Source organism: Acartia tonsa, chromosome 14 (assembly GCF_053477335.1).
Source record: "Acartia tonsa isolate MP-2025a chromosome 14, ASM5347733v1, whole genome shotgun sequence".
Taxonomy (NCBI): Eukaryota; Metazoa; Arthropoda; class Copepoda; order Calanoida; family Acartiidae; genus Acartia; species Acartia tonsa.
The window spans coordinates 3,466,832-3,490,862 of NC_137273.1; the positions used below are offsets into that span (position 1 = coordinate 3,466,832).

Below are 24,031 nucleotides of genomic sequence, written 5' to 3' on the forward strand. Positions count from 1 at the left end.
AAATGTACAGCCTCAATCATGATAACTTTTAAACCCAAAATGAAGAACACTAAGGGGGGGGGGGAGGTGGGGGGAGGATTGGCCTAGTGAGTTTTAACACAAAATTAAGGTACACTTATTGGGGGGAATCGGTTGAAAAGGGTAGATATAAACAATTTGGGAGAAAAGAGAAGCAGTAAGTAAAGTAAAAGAGAGAGGGGAAAAATACATTGGTGGTGAAGCCTTATAATGTCATGAGGAAAACTAATAAGAGTTAAGACAACATCTTTTCCAATATCATTTTTAAGCATATTTTCATTTAATGTTGAAATTAAAATGAAGATAAAAGATAAAATAAATTGTTTTCAAATCAATCAGAACCTTTTCTATTAAAAGCAATTGAACCAAAATGGCTTTCTCAAATATTAAATTTCCCCTAAATGTTTCAGATGGACAGACATAAATTCATATTATATAGTAACTTTGCTAATAAAAATCTTTTAAATCCACGATATTAGTAGATAAAGGTTTAAAATATTTTTTTAACAATTTAATATCAAAATTTTATAACAAAAGTTAATTAATCTTCTTTAAATTCTTTTAGTTTGGAAAGAGGTGCAACAACAATATGGTTTAGCACAGCAAAAATGGCCAGGCCTACTGATTTTGTCCATTCTTAAATTCCCTTGATTCCCCTCTTTTACTTTTTTCTCTTTGCATTTATGAACTTTTAATCATACAAAGAGTTCATTTCTAAAATTCTATTCTTACAAATAATGCAAAGAGAACTGTCATTTATTTATGAAATACTTTTTTTTTAAATCCACGTTATTTTACATAAACAAATACATAAAGGATAAGTTAGGAAAGATTTTAAAATATTCCTATTTTTTATTGCAAGTTGATGTAATAAGGATGGTTTAGTACAGGCTTATGTACACTTGTTTATGAGAGGTTTATGTAAGGCTAAAGTATGCCTATCAAAATCTTTACTTAAGCTTGACATTACTAAATTTAAGGGTAGCCTATCTCCCCCAAACTAAAGTAAAGCTTAAGATACCCTTATTTTTAAAGGGTCCCTAATAAACCGTTTGTGATTAGCTCTATTATACCTACCAAAAAATTTTAAGTAAAATCTTCATTATCAAATATATCTTTAATATTTGAAGTGCAAATATCAAAATAACATGAAATGAAAGAAGTTAAAAAAAGATCATTTTTATAAGATTTTTTTTCTAAATTCTCTTAAACTGTGGGTAAACCTTAAACTAACTTTTTGAATTAAATAATTTATTTAATTTATATAAAACAAGCGGCTACGCCCCTAAAGGCCTTAAGGGGCACTTTAGGGACCCTCCCACATTAAGTCCAATTTATCAAGGGAGGGTGAAGATTTTCTCTCCCAAAATAGTGATCAACCTTCCACGACCTATTAGTATCTTCACTGTGAAGGAGAACCATATTGGTCCAGCGGTTTTATATCATTTACCTGGCAATAGGCATGACTATGGATCTGAAAGCTGCCAAATATTCAGCATCCCCCATGGGCGGGTTCAATCCCCCGGACCAAGATATATTCACATTGAAACCGAGTCCCTAAAAATATATATGTAGATAAATAATTATATGTAAAAAAGCATACTAACAAACACTAACCATTCAAAAAATGGACGATTTATACAAAACAGTTAATTTGATCTATGTTTGTATAGTATATATAGAATGGGCTCATCCAAATCTAATCTAACAATCTATGTATTTAGAATGAAACATATGAAAAAAGGCCTGTATGAAAACAATGGGTAAAAATGCCAAATTGCACTCACTGAAAAGAAAAATGAATTAAATAGCATAATTAGGATGACATAATCTATAAAGCAAAGCTCTAAAATCATAATACCATTATTATTTGATTCTTTATTTGTCTTAATTATTTACATAAAAAAGTTTACATCTGAATTATAAGAGTTATAATAACAATATTAAATTAAAACTAATCCAAGATATTCTCTTATAAAAAAGTGTCAGTTGATTGTAAAGCAGAAGTAAAAAAAAAGAGAAAGAAAATTGCCGTCTAACATATCATAATCATAATACCTCTCTGGAGCCAGTATCGGGGTAGAAATTAAAACTTTGGGTACAATATAAATCTAATATATATAATTCAATGTCCCCTCCCCTCCCCCCCTCTGTAAAATAAATGTATACCTCTCTAGATCCACACTCTATGCTGGAGCCTGTGCCAGGGTAGAAATTTCCATTGTCGTGCCTAAACAAAAAAAAGATTTCAAATCACTTTTTAAAAGCGAAGCTTTTCTATAATTAGGGTCGGTCCGTCCGTCCGTCCGTCCGTCCGTCCGTACGTCCGTCCGAGATAGATAGCTTTTATTCGTTAATTTAGGCATGTTAGAATTGTCCTATCGATTTCAAACTTTGCATGATGATTCCTGTAGTAGTTGGGTACGATTTAGAAAGCGTAGCTACTCTATAATCATTACCAGAATGTCCGTACGTCCATTTTAAACATGTTGATTTTTCTACTTTTTTAACAACAAATTTTTAAGTGTTTTAATTATTCGTTTGATCTGATTTTTGGTATATTGATTCCTGGGACAACAAAGAACAATATTATAAGCGAAGCAACTCTATAATCAAGTCCCAAAATGTAAGTATGTCCATAAACATTATCCTATTTTTAAGCAGTTTTTTAACAAATTTACCTACAATTTTGATTCGACATTTATACATTTATGTTCCGATTTTTCAGTTCAGATACTATACAAGTGTTAATGTCCGTTTGTCCTACCGATTCAGTGCTTCGCTTTTATGGATGTTGTCATCCTTGTTTAAAAAACACTTACATTTTTTACATTACATTTTTTACATTAGTAGTAAACCTTTTAAAAATAATAAGCTTAAGATAAGATTATATGATTTCCCTCATTAAAATTTATAAAATTTTTAATAAAAGAGTTTTTGAAAATGCTAATTGTTAGACTATATGAAATTAGGTTACAGGGTTTAGAAATAAAGGATTAAAAAATCGCCCCTCCTTATTTTCAAATTGTTTTTAAATATAAGGTTTAGGTGCTCGAAGGTCACTTTAAGGGAATGTAGATTATATTATAACAATTAAACCAGACATTTTGACGAAAAAGACCAATACTAAAAAATAAGATATAAAAAAGGAAAATAACAAAATGTCGGGTACGAAGGACAGCACGACTATTTACAGAGTATCTTTGCTACTAAAAAATATCTCATGATTACATATCGATACAAAAAGTATGTATATAAAGAGAGCAGCTTTTGATAAAGCTTTGATTTATATATTTAGTTATACTAGAGTAAAAAGGAAAAGTCCAAATGATTATGAATATAATCCCTTTGTAATAAGGACTCAAAATAATATAAAAAAAGTCTAATTTAAGATTCATCTAATGATTTTTAACAAGACAATACTTTTATTCTTACACAAATTACAATGAATGCTTGTGACGTACATAACTATATTATAGATAATCTTCGCTTTGCAAAATAAAATGGTTCCGGAATTTATCTATATTTGTGTTATAAATAGATTTATAGGTAAATTTTTAGAGCAATAAAATAAACTATAAAACAAGGGTAATAACATCCATAATAAGCGAAGCTAAAATAGAATGAATGGACAAACGAACAAACAGATAGACAGATCAGTTATAACAGTTGTCATTAAATATATAATATGTTATAACTTTTAAAAAATCAAGAAATCTTTTTAATAATAAGTACATATTTTGAAGCTTGACCGACAGACCGACGGTAACTTACTTAGAAGCTAATTGGTACAATAGCAATTCTCCAAAAACTCTACGGACGGACTAACAGATTAAATTATAGAGTAGCTTCGCTACTAATAAAATAATATTATTTTTGACAATAATACAATATCTAAAAATAAATATTTGTCAGCAATTTATTTATATTTATATTAATTCCGTTTTATCAACCGTAAGTTTTTATTTCAAATAATGTTTTTACATGTGATTTGTAAATTCTAATTTTTAAGATTTTAAATTTTTGTTCTTTCTTATAAGAGAATCTTTGCCCATTTAATGCGCTTAACCCATGCAATGGATTGTTTATTGTACTATTCACCAAAGTTTTATAATAATGTTTTCTTATTCGTTAGCCTAACAACTTTGGAGACTTCAATTTTGATTGTTTGTTTCATTAAGTTAAGTGCTGAAACGTTTCCACCATTAATTTTAATCTATAGAAGGGGTAATTTTGTGTATCATCATTGGGAATGTACATAAATTTATAGGCCATTGTCTTGTCCTTTTAGATCCCTGTATTGATATTCAGAGCAGCAAACATACTTATTTACAAAATTACATCTAGTTACTCTATTTCAAAGGTTAAATATATTTCAAATTTTCTATGTAAGCTATATACAGAAAAAAAATTTCAAGTAAAAATCTGGTAATTCCCCTACGCACTGAATATGAAATGCAAACAGTAAATTATTTGTTTTATATATTATGCGCGGTCTGAGTGACGCTCATTGATGACGTCACCACAATCGTGGCGCGCGTGAGAGCCGGTCGGAAACCATTCATCAATATTATTTATCGTATCGTATTATAGACAGCTTTCCACGGATATTAAAATAAGATATTAACCACGGCACGGGCTAACGAAACTGGATACTATATTTTTGTAATAGGATACTATAGATGATTTTTCAGGAAGACAACCGGTTCCAATCCAACGGATATCAATCTGTTTCAAAGCCATACTGGAAAAATTAATGCAAAAAATGTCTCTCAGTGAATAGGGATATATGGATAAGTAAATAGGAACTAAAATGAGTATGAATATAAAACAATGTACATAAAAGATTTACAGTTATGTCCACAATCTTTGAATCATTAAAATTTTTACTTGAAAAAGAAGATTCCTTGTATAAAAGTAAATGGATGTCTAACCCTGGTTTGTCTATCTTTCTGTGGAAGAGTACTCCAAATAGATATTGCCTTTACAAAAAAAAATTTACAACACCCCCCCCCCCCCAAAAAAAAAAGTTTCTTTTCCAAACTATGAAAGTCAATGAAGAAGATCGCCCCCCCCCCCATTCCTAGGGGCTTAGCTTCTAGTATAAATTTGGTATTATTGCACATGAAATAGGAAAAGAGAAAGATAGATTTAAAGTCATGTTGAGTTATATATATAGCTATCATATCTATTAAACAATTTTCACTGTATCTATGATAAGCAATAATATATATGTAAAAATCCATTACTAACCACTAAATCTCTGATATAAAGTATGCTTACCCTAGTAGTTTTTACCCCTTTTCGGTCAGATTAGAAATCCACAGTCACTAGATTTCAGATTTAAATCTGTCTCAATATGACTCTTTGTTACCAAAGTTCAGATATGACAAAATTTGACCAAAGTTCAGATTTCAATCTGAAATTTAGTGACATTATGTCAGGTTATTTTCTCATTTTTGGCAATGCAAACAAATCTGACACAATATCACCAAAAGTCATATATGACATTTAGTGACATAGAGTCAGAGTTGGGGGAATTACCTAATCTGACACATTATTGCCAAAAGTCATATATGACATTTAGTGAAATAGAGTCAGAGTTGAGAAAATTACCTAATCTGACACAATATCACTAAAAGTCATATATGACATTTAGTGACATAGAGTCAGAGTTGAGGAAATTACCTAATCTGACACATTATTGCCAAAAGTCATATATGACATTTAGTGAAAAAGAGTCAGAGTTGAGAAAATTACCTAATCTGACACAATATCACTAAAAGTCATATATGACATTTAGTGACATAGAGTCAGAGTTGAGGAAATTAACTAATCTGACACAATATCACTAAAAGTCATATATGACATTTAGTGACATAGAGTCAGAGTTGGGGAAATTACCTAATCTGACACATTATTGCCAAAAGTCATATATGACATTTAGTGAAATAGAGTCAGAGTTGAGAAAATTACCTAATCTGACACAATATCACTAAAAGTCATAAGATAAGATAAGATAAGATTTATTTTCCTCAAAGGTACAACATATTTTATTAGATATATATCATACATTATGTTACTATGCTTTGATCTGTTTGATTCTTCTTGTTTGTTTGATGTAGGTTTGGTAATATAATAATATACATAATAACTATTATTAAGTACCTAGCATGGAATTGGCCGAACTTCGTCTCCACCTAGTTACCAGGCCAGTTCGAATAATATGAAGATAACATTTTACAGAAAAAAATTCCATGCAACATTGTACCAGATAGTTAGCATAACCCTTTAAGGGTTGTGGAGCCACTGGTGTACTTTGACGCTTGCTAAGCCGGTACAATGTTATATGTGCAAATAAATAATAATCTTAACAATGAAAGAACAAAAATATCTTGCTGTGTATTTCAGACATCCTCCTACTATCAGTTGCAACTTCTCCAAGCGTAAATTCGGAACAATTAAGGAACCAAAACCTCCACCAGGAGTCGCTATTCCCGTTGTGATCCCTTTTCAGCTCTACATAGACAGTTTCCTTTATAACAAATTATTTTCATTATAGAGTGGAGTTTTGTCCGGGTCTAAGGACATCTCCACACCAATAATTACAGGATGACGGCAAATCTCGCGATAACACTTGGTCCAATCCAAAAATCCAAAATCCAAAGAATGAATAAGATATCCTAATATATAATCGTATCATGTACTATCGTATCATGTACTAAGTGAACAAGGTGTAATGGTTGGTTTCGATTCCTACGGAATCTGATTTTTATTTCTTGAGAATGGATATAATAATCCTATGATGTACAATTGTATAATTGTACAGAATAAAGAATAGGTCATGTGCGATTCCTACGGAATCTGATTTTGGTGTTTTGATAATGGGAGTGTGTCCCTAAATATGTAAGGTTCGATTCCTCCGGAATCTGATTTTTATGTTTTGAGAACTGGTCACAGCTTGGCTGTGAATGGGGCAACAATATGGGGGAGGGTGAGGTGAGGGAAGGTGAGAGGAGAGTGGTTTGTGCTAGAAAACGTTTACATTAATCCATTGATCTCACTCTTTTTGAAAGTAAAGGGTGAAAGTGGGTCATGTTAAAAAAAGGGCTGTGGCGTGCTATTGCGCGCACAATTTGTTATAGCTTTGCTTTAGTGGAGTTTAAATCTTTCTGTTGTTTAGGCACGAAAATGTTCGGAGAGGAAGAGTATCAACAAATGTGGCAGCCGCTACGCAATAGACTGACAATAACATATCAACGACTTCTCAATATAGTTAATGGTGACAATGTCAGTGAGGAAGTACGTCGTGAGGTAGCCCGTCTACTATACCATCAGGGTTATTTAGAAACCGAGTTGGCGCTCACACTATACAACCCAAACAAGGATATGGAGTATCATGAAACTAAATTAGGTGAAATTGCTGAGCGGATAACTGCACAAGAGGGGGCCTGTCTCCAACTATAGCTCCAGAAGTTGGCCATTTCTGGTCAGGACCAGTTATGGTCAATTTCTCTACGACTTTATATACAAGATATCCGCAAAATGTCCGCAAAAACAACCGCGGAATTATCCGCAAGACGTCCACAAAAAACAACAGTGAGGCGACCGAAAAAAATCTGCAAAGTGAGAAATAAATAATACAGTTTAGTTTTTTGAAAAAAAAGTAGCTAAATATAATTTTTTTTAAAAATAATTTACCATAAATGCATTGATTTGTTTTTTTAATAAATCCTAGGTATCTTGCTATGAACTTTTGTTTTTATTTGAAAGATGTACAAAGTAATAGGATGTCTGTTAATTAATATTTTGCTATGGATTAATTTAGTATTAGCATAAAAAAAAGTAAGGATAAGAAATGTAAGTAGATGAAGTGAGAGTCTAGATAGAATAAGGGAGATGGGTCGAGGAATTAAACAGGTATGGGGGAGGAGGGGAGAAAAACGGGGGGGATAAAATGGGGCGTGGTGAATGGTTTGTGCGCGGTCGTGGCTACCAGCCAGACAGACAGAGCGGCGCTTATTGTTTGGTATATGCTAGGGGGGGAGAAAAAGTAGGGGGTGGGGGGATGAGTGGTTTTCCGGTAAAGCACAGTAAAATAAAGGAAAAAGGAAAAAGGGGTGGGAGGGAGACAATTGGTTGTAAAGCATAGGGGAAATACGCGGGAAATCGGAAGTGGGGAAAGTTATTTACTAATTAATAAGTTAAATTAAGATTGCATAATGCATGGTATTAAAACACAAGGGGGGTATAAATATGGGGTAGTTAAGGTCAAATTTCAATTGTCTCCAAGATGTCAGATCAAGAAGAGGAAGTAGGACAAGGCCAAGGTGCTCTACCAGACGGGGCGCCGGAAGTTCCGGAGGAGGCTGGAGGTGAGGAAGATGTTCCCCTCCATGACCAGGTGCAGGAGCTCATCGCTATGTTAAATTCTAGCGATGATGTCGATGATCCTGTACCCGTGCACGGCGTCCAGCAGCTGCTGAACCTCGCGGCAGTGCCTGATCTACTCCCGTTTCCTGGGGTAGACAGGCGCTGTCTGGACCTCTGGTTTATGGTCAAGAGGAGGTTGTTGGGCGTTGTGCACGAGGGCGACATGTTGATGTGGCGGAGATTCCGCAACGACGCCATCGATGAGGAGATCCTCCGCATGATGTATTCCAACTATGGGTTAGTCGTGAGGTTAATATCAGTAATGCCCACGTACGCCCGCTCCTTCCAGGCCAACATGGATTCCATCGCCGCCATGGACCGCCTGGTCACCGTCCAGCAGGACCTTGTGGAGGAGCTCCTCCAACAGGAACCCGACGACATCGGCGACTCCAGCGACTACGACGAGTAGATGGCTATGCCCACTACATGAGCTTAACCAGTCCAGTCAGCGATAGTCATATATTAAACAAAATTTTCGATATCTAAATTTGAATAAATAAATATATTTTTGGTCAAAATTATGAAAAAACTTTGTTATTTTTTATTAGATAAAATAGAGGTAGAGGTTGCGCGATTCGTTAGTTGCTTGATAAAAAATATATAATATAATAGAAGAAGTTAAAGTCAAAATATAAAATGTAGAATGAATAAAATGGATAAGAAACAAACTATGCTAAAGCTACTCTATACATAGGTATGTATGTCGGTTCCTACGGAACCTACTCGTTGAGATTTGAGGTTAAAGAAATGCTGTTTTATTATTTTTTTGATATAGAAATTAAGTGCTTACAAAAAGTCGAGGGCTAAAGATACGAATAGAAACTTAGTTAGAACAAAAAATTGTTAAATAGAGGAAGAGAAATATATGACATTTAGTGACATAGAGTCAGAGTTAGGGAAATTACCTAATCTGACACATTATTGCCAAAAGTCATATATGACATTTAGTGAAATAGAGTCAGAGTTGAGAAAATTACCTAATCTGACACAATATCACTAAAAGTCATATATGACATTTAGTGAAATAGAGTCAGAGTTGGGGAAATTACCTAATCTGACACATTATTGCCAAAAGTCATATATGACATTTAGTGAAATAGAGTCAGAGTTGAGAAAATTACCTAATCTGACACAATATCACTAAAAGTCATATATGACATTTAGTGACATAGAGTCAGAGTTGGGGAAATTACCTAATCTGACACAATATCACTAAAAGTCATATATGATATTTAGTGACATAGAGTCAGAGTTGGGGAAATTACCTAATCTGACACATTATTGCCAAAAGTCATATATGACATTTAGTGACATAGAGTCAGAGTTGGGGAAATTACCATATCTGACACATTGTTACCAAAAGTCATATATGACATTTAGTGATTTAGGGTCAGAGTTGAGAAAACTACCTAATCTGACACATTGTTACCATAAATCATATATGACATTTAGTGACATAGAGTCAGAGTTGGGGCAATTACCATATCTGACACATTGTTACCAAAAGTCAAAGTTGAGGAATTTACTTTACCTGACACATTGTTTGCAAAAGTCATGTATGACATGTATTGACATAAAGTCAGAGTTGAGAAACTACACAATCTGACACATTGTTACCAAAAGTCATATATGACATTTAGTGAGATAGAACCAGAGTTGGGGAAATTACCTAATCTGACACATTGTTATCAGAATTCATATATGACATTTAGTGACATAGAGTCAGAGTTGGGGCAATCACCATATCTGACACATTGTTACCAAAAGTCATATATGACATTTAGTGACATAGAGTCAGAGTTGGGGAAATTACCTAATCTGACACATTGTTACCAGAATTCATATATGAAATTTAGGGACATAGAGTCAGAGTTAAGAAAATTGACTAATCTGACACATTGTTACCAAAAGTCATATATGACATTTAGTGACATAGAGTCAGAGTTAAGAAAATTGACTAATCTGACACATTGTTATTAGAATTCATATATGACATTTAGTGACATAGAGTCAGAGTTGGGGAAATACCTAATCTGACACATTGTTCCTCTAGAATTCATATATGACATTTAGTGACAAAGAGTCAGAGTTGGGGAAATTACCTAATCTGACACATTGTTACCAAAAATTATATATGACATTTAGTGAAATAGAGTCAGAGTTGAGAAAACTACCTAATCTGACTCATTATTTCTAAAAATCATATATCATTATATGTATAAACACAGTTTATTTCTTTAACTTTTTATTGCTGGAATACATATGTTTCACTATAAAAATAGATCATCAGTTCAATTAAGATGTATAAAATAAGAGTTAAAAAAATATATGTCCTTGCATTTTGAATCCTTTTAAAAGACTAAATAAGAAAGAAGTGTTAGAAAATTGTACCCCCTGCGGGGTTTTTTACTACTTATATCCTCTTGGGGTTGGGGGGGAATTAGCATCTTTATATAAAAAGGGGGAGGTGTTTAAAGAGAATCTTTAAAGAGAAAAATTAGGTCATATTTTATCATTTGCAGTTTTACAAATTAATACATATTATAAAAAAAAAATACTGCTATGAATATGTTTCATGTCATGCACTTTGAAAGAAGGAACTTTTCTCTGTGTGGACACTTGCTGAGGATTTCATTTCTTGTGTTTAAAGTTTGTATGTTAGATTTGAAATCTTTCATTATTTTGAAGCTTTCTGTCAAACAAAGATTGCATTTTTTTGAATTTTGATTGTAAGTGTTTGCTAGTTTTTCAATTGACCAATCAATTTTATAGTTTGTGTTTTTAAGTGTGTATTTTTGTGTGTTTTGATGAAATCAGATAGCTTTGTGCAAGCTGTTTCTCGTGAGAAAGAGGATTTGTGCCTACTATATCTTTGCTTGAAAGTTGCAGAGGTTAGGCCAATATATTGATGTTGGCTCTGGTCTGAATCTAGTGTCACAGACCATGTTTGAAGTTTTGCATTTACCATCCAATGGGCATGTTTGGGGTTGTCTACAGTTGCATCCTTCAATTGTGGGTATTTTGGAACCGCCAAGGATGCGATTATTGTGAGTAGAAATTATACTCTGACATTTAGTGACATAGAGTCAGAGTTGGGGAAATTACCTAATCTGACACATTGTTATCAGAATTCATATATGACATTTAGTGACATAGAGTCAGAATTGAGAAATTTACCTAATCTGACACATTGTTACCAAAAATCATATATGACATTTAGTGACATAGAGTCAGAGTTGGGGAAATTACCATATCTGACACATTGATAATTGCAACTACCTAATCTAACACATTAATACCAAAAATCATATATGACATTTACTGATATAGAGTCAGAGTTGGGGCAATTACCATATCTGACACATTGTTAACAAATGTCATATATGACATTTAGTGTCATAGAGTCAGAGTTGGGGAAATTACCTAATCTGATGCATTGTTAACCCTTACAGATCGGGCCCCTATTCCCACCTTAATAGATTGGGGGGGGGGGGGGGGGGTCATATTGACAAATTTTTTATTTTTCATAACAAAAAAATTACTTTTTCAGATCATCGCCGAAAAACGGCAAATAACGGAAACCGCCATTTTCGGCGGTTACGGCGGTAAAACGGCGGTTGGCGGTGCCAATTAATATTTTATCTGTTTACTGTTGCTCAAGGATTTACCAAAATAAATTTTAGGCCTCTAGCTGTAATAGAAGCCACGATATTCATGATATATGTCTGTAGTAAAAGCTGGACAAAAATCGGTCATAAAGTCGGTCAGGGAGCGGTCAAACGGTCATAACACCACTTTTCTCAGAAGGTCATTGATATCTAAGTATTCACCAAAAAAATGTTAGGTTTCTACCTTATAAACAAAAGTCATAATGTAGAAATTAAGATTTATTTAGAATTTTTTCTAAATTTGGTTCCACCTAACCGACTTTGACCGGACGCCACGACTGACACAGACCAGATATCCTTATAAGATCAACTCTTGCCGACGTATAATTACTAAACTTAAAAAGTCATGAAGTCACAACTCTTTATCTTACCTACAAAAAAAATGACATTGAAAAAACAGAGGGGGGGGTCAATATGACCCCCCCCCCCAATCTGTAAGGGTTAACAAAAGTCATATATGACATTTAGTGATATAGAGTCAGTGTTGGGGCAATTACCTAATCTGACAAATTGTTACCAGAATTCATATATGACATTTAGTGACATAGAGTCAGAGTTGATAAAACTACCTAATCTGACACATTGTTACCAAAAATCATATATGACATTTAGTAACATAGAGTCAGAATTGATAAAACTACCTAATCTGACACATTGTTACCAAAAGTCATATTTGACATGTATTGACATAGAGTCAGAATTGGGAAAATTACCTAATCTGACACATTGTTACCAGAATTCATATATGACATTTAGTGACATAGAGTCACAGTTGGGGAAATTACCTAATCTGACACATTGTTACTAGAATTCATATATGACATTTGGTGACATAGAGTCAGAGTTGATAAAACTACCTAACAGGGGCGTCCAAGCTTTTTTTTGTATGGGGGGGTAATTCGTTTTGGGGGGGGGTAAATTTTGCTTGGGGGGGGGTAATTACCTCCCTTAAAATCTGTTGGAAGCGGTAAATTTTGTTTACCCCCCCCCCCTAAATTGACCCCCGGGGTAAAATTTTTTGGGGGGGTAATTTAAATTTTCTTAAATATTTAGTATTAAAAATGCACTCAAAACGCGCAAAAAAATTTTATGTTAGAGATTTTTTATTTTGGGAGGGGGGTTAAATTAAAAAAATTACGGCACCCCCAAATTCGTTTGGGGGGGTAATCGCCCCATTACCCCCCCCCCCTTGGACGTCTATGCAAGAGATGTTAAAAAAGACTGCAGCTTTGTTAGGCACATTACTTGTAGAGTTTGGGCAAAAATCAAATTACTGTTAGAAATCTGTTTAAGATATCTTACATAACAAACACACAAATTTTAACTTTAATGATATGATGTTTTAAAAAGAATAATTTTAAATATTTGATACATATATGTCCCAGAAGAGGTTTTCCAAATATATAAAGCATTTCATATAATTGTTTTATTTTCAATGCATAATTAATATTTTTAAAAAGATGTTTCTCTTTAAACACCATGTACATTTTTTATCAGGAGAAAGTTGTTTATAATATGATGCAAGAAATAACTATTACATATTCTATTTCTTTTCTTTGTTATGACATCTAAACTACTAAACATACACTTTAAAACTTATTTTTCAAAGTCAAAGAAACCTTTAAAATAATTTTAACTTTTAATGCATGAGTTACAGACAGATGGAAATAAAATGTTTAGACTAGAGGGGTACAGGTCTATCTTAAATGATAGCATAAAAAAATCACAGTGTTCCAATAGTGACTGTTACATATGACTTAATAACTGACAGGCAAACGAACAAATAAAGTGAGTTATACAAAAGCCTTGCTACTTAAAAGAGTAATTTGTCAGTTTGTTTGACCAAGATTTTTAGCTATGTGTCTTTAATTTAGCTATTGTCTTTCATTTATAGCAATGAAGGTATTCATTGATTAATTTATAGAGAAGCTACTCTATAATACATTTTATCCACCAGTTGATAATTCATATGACAATATGTACATCTAGTCTGTTCATTGTTTATCCGCCTGTCTGTCATTCATGCTCAGCATTGTCTAGTTGTCTGTCCATCTGTCTGTCTGTCTGTTTATCTGTCTTTCCTTCTGTCTGTCCGTCTGTCTGTCTATCTGTCCGTCTGTCTGTCCGTCTATCTGTCCGTCTGTCTGTCTGTCAGTTTATTTGTCTGTCTGTCTGTCCATCTGTCTGTCCATCTGTATGTCCGTCTGTCTTTTTGTCTTTTTGTCTGTCTGTCCATCTGTCTGTCCTTTTTAAAACTTGGTTATAGAAATGCATTTCTTACAACATTGTACTTTGTTGTCCTTAGAATTAGCATTCCAAAAATCAGATCAATTGGATAATTTAATTACAGAAAATTTTTTTGTTAAAAAAGATAAAAATTATTATGTTTTAAATGGACGTACAGACATTCTGGTAACAATTATAGAGTTGCTACGCTTTCTAAATTGTACCTAACTATTAGAGAAATCATAATCTTAAGTTTGGAACAGACAGCCTTACCCAAATTATAGAAAAGCTTTGCTTTTAATAAAGTTGCTTAATAAAGAGGGGAAGGAAGCAGCGATGAACGGTCTTGGGTAAAATATTTCTGAATTGATTTGGATTTTTTCTAACCGGTTTGTGGCCATTTCACTCTACCCCTTATGGCCTGAAAATGGGGAAAACTCGCTTTCATGTGAAATCTTAAAAATTATTATCTCAGTTCCTATTAGATTTAGAGGGCTAAAGATTTTTGTGCAAGTCCTCTGATTGATAATGAATTTCCGATCTTAAATAAGTTAAAGTCAATTTTCGCTACCTTTACTTTTTTATTTAAGAACCTTTGTTTTTAGGTAATTTTTTACTTAAAAATTCCAAACGACTGTAATTTTCTTATTTTTGAAGCTAGAAGAACAATTTTTTACAGAAAATGTTTAAATTTATGTAAATTTAATATTAGAAATATATAAAAAAATTTCAGTTCCCGTCAGGATGGAGATATTAAAAAAATTCAAAATCTCAGTTATGAGTCATACCCATACTTAAAAAGTCACGCAGTTTGGGCTCTTTATCTTTCACACACAGAATATGAGATAGAAAAACCGGAGGGGGGGGGGGAGCGTTCAACGCCCGCCCCCCTACCCCCCCAACCGTTAAGGGTTAAATGAAAGCTGTCTAAAATACGATCCCATATTTAACTATAATACGATGCTAGAAATAACTATTCCAGTATGGTTTCCAAACTGATTAATATCCGATGGATTGGAACCGGTTCTAAGCAATACTTAAAAATCATATATAGCATCGTATTAAAGACAAATTAATGTTCTGTTTTTTAAGCATGAGCCTTAGGCCCCCTAATTTTCCATTTTAATGTCCGCGGATAGCTGTATAAAATTTGATGCGCTAAATAACTATTCCAGTATGGCTTTCAAACTGATTTATATCCGCCGCGCTGGAAAAGAACTGGTTCTAAGCCATACTGAAAAAGTCATGTATAGCAGCGTATTACACCCAATTTCCCATGATTACTAAAATCAAAATCATAAAGAATAATGTCAGTTTTTTAGCACAGGCCTTCGGCCCTTCGGAGCCCACAAAACTGGTTTTAATCTTATAATTTTCCATTTAAATATCCGTGGACAGCTGTCTATAATACGATGCGATAAATGATAACTATACGATATGGCTTCCAAAGCCCACAAAACTGGTTTTAATCTTATAATTTTCCATTTTAATGTCCGCAGATAGCTGTTTAAAATTCGATGCGCTAAATAACTATTCCAGTATGGCTTTCAAACTGATTTATATCTGCTGGATAAGAACCAGTTCTAAGCCATACTGAAAAAGTCAAGTGTAGCCTTGTATTACAGACATTTTCCCATGATTACTAAAGTAAAAATCATAAAGAATAATGTCAGTTTTTTTAGCACAGGCCTAAGGCCCTTCAGGGCCCACAAAACTGGTTTTAATCTTATGATTTTCTATTTTAATATCCGCGGACAGCTGTCTATAATACGATGCACTAAATAACTATTCCAGTTTGGCTTCTAAACGGATTTATATCCGCTGGATAAGAACCGGTTCTAAGCCATACTGAAAAAGTCATGTATAGCATCAAATTGAAATAATTTTCCAACGAACATTTAAATAAAAACTATAAAATTAGTACCAGTTTTGTTAGCCTGGGCCTAAAAAACTGGTTTTAAATTCATAATTTTTCATTTTTATACCCGCGGACAGCTGTCTATAATACGATGCAATAAATAACTATTCCATATGGCTTCTGAACCAATTTATATCTGCTGGATTAGAACCGATTCTAAGCCATACTGAAAAAGTCATGAATAGCATTTGAATTATTTTTTAATTAATTTTCCAGTATTCTAAACCGATTAATATCCACTTGATCAAAACCGGTTCTCAGCCATAATAAAAAATTATGAATAGCATCAAATTTAAATAATTTTCCACGAACATTAAAATAAAAACCATATAATTAGTACCAGTTTTGTAAGCCTGGGACTAAAAAACTGGTTTCAATTTCATAATTTTTCATTTTTATATCCGCGGACAGCTGTCTATAATACGATGCGATAATAACTATTCCTTATGGCTTCCAAACCAATCTTTACCCGCTGGGTAAGAATCGGTACTAAGCCATACTGAAAAAGTATAGCATTGTATTACAGACATTTTCCCACAATTAATAAAATAAAAGAATAATGTCAGTTTTTTTGCATAGGCCTTCAGCCCTTCAGGGCCCACAAAACTGGTTTTAATCTTATAATTTTCCATTTTAATATACGCGGACAGCTGTCTATAATACGATGCGATAAATATCTATTCCAGTATGACTTCTATATCTGCTGGATTAGAACCGGCTCTAAGCAATACTGAAAAATAATGTTTAGCTTTCTATTACAGTCAAATTTCCACGATTATTAAAAAAATCATAAAATTAATGTTGTATTTTTAGCACGGGCCTTAGGCACCTCAGGGCCAACAAAAGTGTATAATTTTTTATTCTAAATAACCGCGGAAATCTGTGTATAATACGATGCAATAAATATCTATTCCAGTATGGCTTCCAAACCGATTTATATCCGCTGGATTAGAACCGGCTCTAAGCAATACTGAAAATTCATGTTTAGCTTCGTATTACAGGCAAATTTCCACAATTATTTTAATAAAAATCATAAAATTAATGTTAAATTTTTTAGCACGGGCCTTAGGCACCCCAGGGCCCACAAAACTGGTTTTATTTGTATATTTTTTTCATTCTAAATAACCGCGGAAAGCTGTCTATAATACGATGCGATAAATATCTTATCCCTTTAGATCCCTGATAATAGTTGAATTTCTCTCTGTTTTATGTATTACCTTTGATTTTAAATGGGGATAGGGAATGTAAAAAGGGAGGCATATGACGCTAGCGGCTAGTAATGGCGTGACCTGCATAGCGTGAACTTCGAAGAATGTGATATGTGTTTTGTTTAAAATAAAAGTTAATTTAAACAGATATGTTATAACAAAGATGTTAATTGATTTATTTTGCAGTTACATGAAAGATATTTTAGCAATAATAATCTCGACATTGTATGATCAATATGATGTATTTAATCTTTGAATATTAAATGTCGGGGTTTTTAATGCTAAATCATAAATCACCATTTCACCAAAGATCAAAAATGATAATAAACATACAAACTAAAAAGAAAGCAAAGCTCTATATATCTGAAAGAATCCTAAGGTTAGAATTTTATTACTTTTGTTGAAATTTTATTTATATTATAATATAATGCCAACCCAAACATTTAATAACGTAAATAAAGGTATAGTTATGAGAAAATGGGAGGAGCATTACCAGATTAAATTCGTAACCATGGAGAAGGGGGGGGGGGGTGATAGGAACCTGGTATTATAAAAGAATTAAGACTGGTTCTACAATGCATTTGAACGCAGAAATGTAAATCATGATTTTATTAATACTTTTAATCACGTATCCGCCGTAATAATATAATATATCTTATGTAATTTTAAGGCCACAAAATGTACTCAAAATTACTTGAATCTATAGTAAATATGTAAAGCAATAATAGTTATTTATCGCATCGTATTATAAATAGCTTTCTACGGGTATACAAATGTACAATTATATTATTAAAACTAGCTTTTAGATGCCGAAGGCGCGGTCTAACAAAACTGGTTTTAATATTATGATTGCATATTTTCATATTCGTAGAAAACTGGATAAAATACGATATGATACATGATTTTTAAGTATGGCTGAAAACCGGGTCTAATCCACTGGATATTAATTGGTATTGAAGTCATACTGGAAAATGATTTATATGCCATTGTCTTTCCCCTTCCTTAAACATAAACTATTTTGAAAAGTTTTAGAGTAAATTAGATAAAGTCACAAATCTTAATTTTAAATCAAACCTTTTCTAGATTGAAGGTAGGCCCTTTCAACTGTAACATTTTACTCTGATAATTTTTAGGCAAATTGAAATAGCCATATTGATTTAATTAAAAATAGTCTAAAATCATTAGGTCATGGGTTAATTTTATTATCATCATTGGGTATGTAAATCAATATATCGTCTATTGTCTTATCCCGTAAGCAGATTTATTACCATCCCTAAACAAATAAAATATAAAGGTTAGTTTAGAGTATCTGCAGTAAATGTGTCAGCTCCCATATTAATAACCATAATCTAAGTTAAGTATTTTTGATTATGTTTTAATAACAAGTTTTGTTATAATTAGCTGTTTTAATATTAGACTAGGTTTTCACATTATTTGTGACCATTTGATAAAAAGCATTTATTGTAATTATTTCTGCAGAGACAAACATTCTAAAAACTAAAATTTAAACTTGCAATAAGAATATATATTAGCAACAAGTTTGATTATGTCATGTAAAGGTAACAAGATGTCTATGTGTCTGTCTTTGTGCACCGAAGGATCTCCCAAACCACTTCACTGATATGATTTTCCTTTAAAGTGTAGCTTCTCATAGGTCCTATTTGGGACTACACCCTCCCCCTTTTGGGGACGTAACCTATTATATAAAGAAGTAATGCTTTTTTTATCCGTAGCTTAAGACTTCTAGGGCTATCAACCCATCGAGTTATCTATTTTTGGAGAGCTTTATATTAGTCCTGCGATGGTTTTATACAATTTTATTCCCTTCCCTAGCTCCTAAATGTTAGGGGCGCAACCGCTGGTATATTTTATAGTTTAAAGTAATTGAAAGAGAAGAAAATAAGTTTGTTTCTTAATATGCATATACCTAAAACATATATAATCAAACTAAGAGCAAAGTACGCATTTAACAAGAAAAATATTCTCTATCAATAATTTTAATCTACTGAAGGGGTAACTTTGTCAGGGATCTTAAGGGATAAGACGAACACAATTAATTGATAAACAAAATTACCATTTCTGAAGATTAACTTTTAGTTGAAACATTTGAAGCTTTTAAAGAACTAACCAATCAAAATCAAATAAAAGTACCTAAAGTTTTAATCCAACGAATAGATAAACGTGATTTTAAAACTTTGATTATTTGTGTAATTGACAGTCTAAATTTCCCTCTAATATCATAATATACCGTCCATTGTCTTATCCCCTATGATCCCTGGATAAACATAAAGTAATAATATTTAGTTTGTGGAAAAGGAATTTAAATTGAATCTCTCATATCCCTGGCAAATAGATTGTCGATAATATGTCAGCCAAGAGTATCATTTTAAGAGCTATATAGTCGACGACATTAATCATTGAAATCGTAAGGAGAAAAGTTTAAATCGATAGGACAATTATATCATGACTAAACTAACCTAAAGAGCTATCCATTATGGAAGTTTGGACGCACGGTCCTGAATTACAGAAAAGCTTCCTTTATAAAATTTTTATTAATGCAAAGATACTCTACTATTTAGTGAGGGAGGGGACATTGTGCTAATCCCCAACGTTTAACAATAACGTTTTTTTTATTCCTTAACTTAACAGCTTTGGGGACTTTTATAGATTTTCATTGTAATCTAATTGTAATTCTAATCTATAGAAGGGGTAATTTTGTGTATCATCATTGGTGATATACATCAATTTATGTACCATTGTCTTATCCCTTTAGATCCCTGGCTATTATTACTGGTTTTTTTTTAAAGCAAAGCTTTTGTATAATTGAGGTTTGTTCAGCTGTCCATAGTATAATCCTATGGATCTACATTCAATTTTATTCTAGATCTCCACAAGTGGTAATGTTCGTTTGTCCTGTCACTTTGAAGCTTCGCTTTTTGTATGTTACCATCCTTGTTTTCTCGTTAAAAACGAAGCTTCAATAGAATTGGGGTATGCATGTCCATACATAAATGATAAGTTTTATAAAACACACACAACAAAAATAAGAAAAAAAGTCCTTTTTTAATGTTCAGGGGAAAAAAAGATTTTATAATTTTAAAAAAAGGGGAGGGGCTGAGTTTTAAAGGATGCTCTTACTTGTAGAAGCGAAGCTAAACAAATATCCTTGGTAAACTGTCTATAATTAATACTATAAATAATCCCTCACAGCTTAGAATCAACCTATTTTCAAGAAACTTCTAAACATTTAAAGTGACCTTTTTTATACGAGGTCATCTGTAAATATATGTATTAAGGGATAGGACAATGGATGATACATTAATATACCCCTTCTATATTATATAGTTATTGGTTAAAACATTTGGACACTGCTAGTATATTACTTGGCTAATCAAAGTTTAATAAAAGTATTGAGGAAACGAATAGAAATTGTGCTATGAAATTTTGATATTGTTGTAACAATGAGGGAGGGGACATTGGGCTAAAAATTATGCTGGTACCCAAAGTTATTTTTGTTGACTCAGACACTTGAATTTTTTTTTCCTTAACTAGCAAAGACTAAATTTTTCAACCAATAATTTTATTCTAAAGTAGGGTTGAAACGTTTGGACACTGCTAGTATTTTAATTGACTAATCATAAATAAAAGTACCCAAAGTGTTGAGGGAATGAATAAGAAATCGTACTACAAAATTTTAGTATAATTGTTATAAGGAGGGAGGGGACATTGGGCTTTAAATTATGCTGGTACCCAAAGTATTCTACCGTTGGCTCAAACACTTGAATTTGGATTTTTTTTTCTAAACTAGTACATTTAAAACTTTTTAACCAATAAATTAATTTTACGGTAGTTTATCTTGTTTATCATCATTGGGAAAATGAATAAATGTATTGTCATTGACCTATCCCTTGAATTCCTGTTAAAACTTTATGAGATGCATACGAGGGTAGGAGGGGGACATTTAACTGTTTATTACACTAGTCCCCAAAGGTTTTTAATAACGTTTTCTCGTATTTATTCGAATCCGGTGGATAGGAACCGGTTCTCATCCATACGAAAAAAACTATGTCTAGCATCGTATTATATCCAGCTTTCTACGAATATAAAAATGTACAATCATAAGATTAAAACCAGTTTTTTTAGCCCGTGCCTTCGGCACCTCAGGGCTAAAAAACTGGTTTTAATCTTATAATTGTACATTCTATATCCGCGGAAAGCCGTTTATAATACGATGAAAGAAATAACTATTCTCATTCATCGGCACAACAACTTAATTTGGGGACTTTTATTAATTAGTAATTGGTTGGTTTATTGTTCGAGTGTCCTAATGTTTTAACCAATAATTATAATCTACAGAAGGAGTAATTTTGTGTATCATCATTTGGGATTTATGTGCATCAATTTTTATGCCATTGTCTTATCCCTGAAAAAATACATTAAAATTCGAAAAATCAAAGGATACAGTATTGGATCAATACTAGTTAAATTATTCTGTCTTTCTGCAATAACAATATACTAGAAGCTACGCCACTAGAGGCCAGCGGGAAGTCAACCCTACCACTTTTAGTTATAGTTTTTAAAAAAAAATTGAGGGGGGGGGAGGAGTTATTTTTAAAAGCGAAGCTTTTCTATAATTAGAGTCGGTCGGTCCGTCCGAGATAGATAACTTTTATTCGTTAATTTAGGCATGTTAGAATTGTCCTATCGATTTCAAACTTTGCATGATGATTCCTGTAGTAGTTAGGTACGATTTAGAAAGCGCAGCAACTCTATAATCATTACCAGAATGTCCGTACGTCCATTTTAAACATGTTGATTTTTCTAATTTTTTAACAGCAAATTTTTATGTGATATAATTATCCGTTTGATCTGATTTTTGGTATATTGATTCCTGGGACAAAAAAGAACAATATTTTAAGCAAAGCAACTCTATAATCAAATCCTAAAAATGTAAGTATGTCCATAAACTCAATAAACATTATCCTGTATCAAGAAGTTTTTCAACAAATTTACTTACAATTTTGCTTCGACTCTTATACTTTTATATTCTGATAATTCAGTTTAGACACTATATAAGTGTTAATGTCCGTTTGTCCGACCGTTTCAGTGCTTCGCTTTTAAGGATATTGTCATCCTTGTTTTAGATGAGCATTTCTCTTGGGATGGTGTTTGTACCCTCCCCCAAATTAGTTATAAACACTTCCAGGACCTCTGAGAATCTACACTTTAACAAACAGACTGAAAGATACATAGTTAGAGATCCTTTTACTTTAATATTAGAACTAGTAAAAATCCTTAGAAGACTCTAAAATATTCTTTTTCTTTTTTTTTGGGGGGGGGGGGGGGGGAGTGGGCTCTTTTTTTATCTAAAGTTGGGAGATTCTCTCCTCCCAAATATTTAAAATTCTTCCCTAGACCTAAAACTATTAACTGCAAAGTGGAACCATATCTGTTAGGCAGTTTTTGAGATCCTCGCTACACATCCTAGTGTAAAAATGTATCAGTATCAAAACCTATTTGCTACAATACTAACCTATAAAAGGGGTTATTGTTCAGTTGTAACTGAGGTGTTTACATGAAGGAAAGAGTAGGTTGCGCTAAAAATCTGTAAAGATTGTGAGTAGTTTTAAGTAAAAAACAGTAGTAGAATGATAAAAATTTATGTTAACTTTAAAAAAAAATTGTCTATAGTTCTTTTCAATAAGAAATACATATATTTAGTAAATATTATCGGTTTTCTACTACTATTTTTTAACCTTAGTACTCTCACCTTTACGGATTTTTAGCACAACCTATTTCTCCCTTTATCATCTATCGTCTGATCCTGGACAGATAGATCCACAAATAGACAGACAGCCATACAAAAGGATCAAATAGACAGACAGGTTTTAAGTCAGACAGGTTTTAAGACAGACAGTCAGACATATGAAGAAATAGACAGACTTACATATATGGTCAGACAGATGGTAAGACAAACAGACTGACTGACATGCATATGGTCAGATAGCTGGTAAGACAAACAGAGTGACTGACATCCATATGGTCAGATAGCTGGTAAGACAGACAGACATACTGACATACATATGGTCAGACAGACAGACATATTAACAAACAGACAGATGTAGAGACAGAAAAAGGGACAGAAAAAGTGAACATACAGACTGAAAGTATAAAATAAATTTCAATTTAAAAAAAGTTATAAATACAGAAAAACAAGACAGAAGGATAGTTATAGATGGACAGAAAGATATACAGACAAACAGACATATGGACAGAAAAACATATACATAGACATATTGACAGACAAACAGGCAGAGATACAGACTGGCAGCCAGATGAGCTAACAGATTTACAGAAAGGGGAAAGACAGATTGATAGACAACCAGACCATTGACAGAAGGACAGACAGAGTGACATTCATATATTTAGACAGATGTACAGACTGACAGAAAGACAGACATACATAGGCGGACATAAGACAGCCAGAGGGTCAGCTATGATGGACAGGCAGATATAAAGACATACTTATATAGGCAGACATGAGACAGTCATAGGGACAT

General features: G+C 32.8%; 1 protein-coding gene across 1 annotated transcript in view; it reads right to left on the reverse strand.

The window, feature by feature from the left end:
* The window catches only part of LOC145306373 (uncharacterized), a 67,701-nt gene that overhangs the window by 10,665 nt on the left and 33,005 nt on the right, over positions 1-24,031 (reverse strand). Inside the window, exons 26-27 of the mRNA XM_080148467.1 lie at positions 2,188-2,248; positions 1,469-1,575 (exon numbers count right to left, since the gene is read on the reverse strand). Of these exons, the coding sequence (XP_080004593.1) occupies positions 1,469-1,575; positions 2,188-2,248 (168 nt within the window). The remainder of the gene's footprint in view (positions 1-1,468; positions 1,576-2,187; positions 2,249-24,031) is intronic.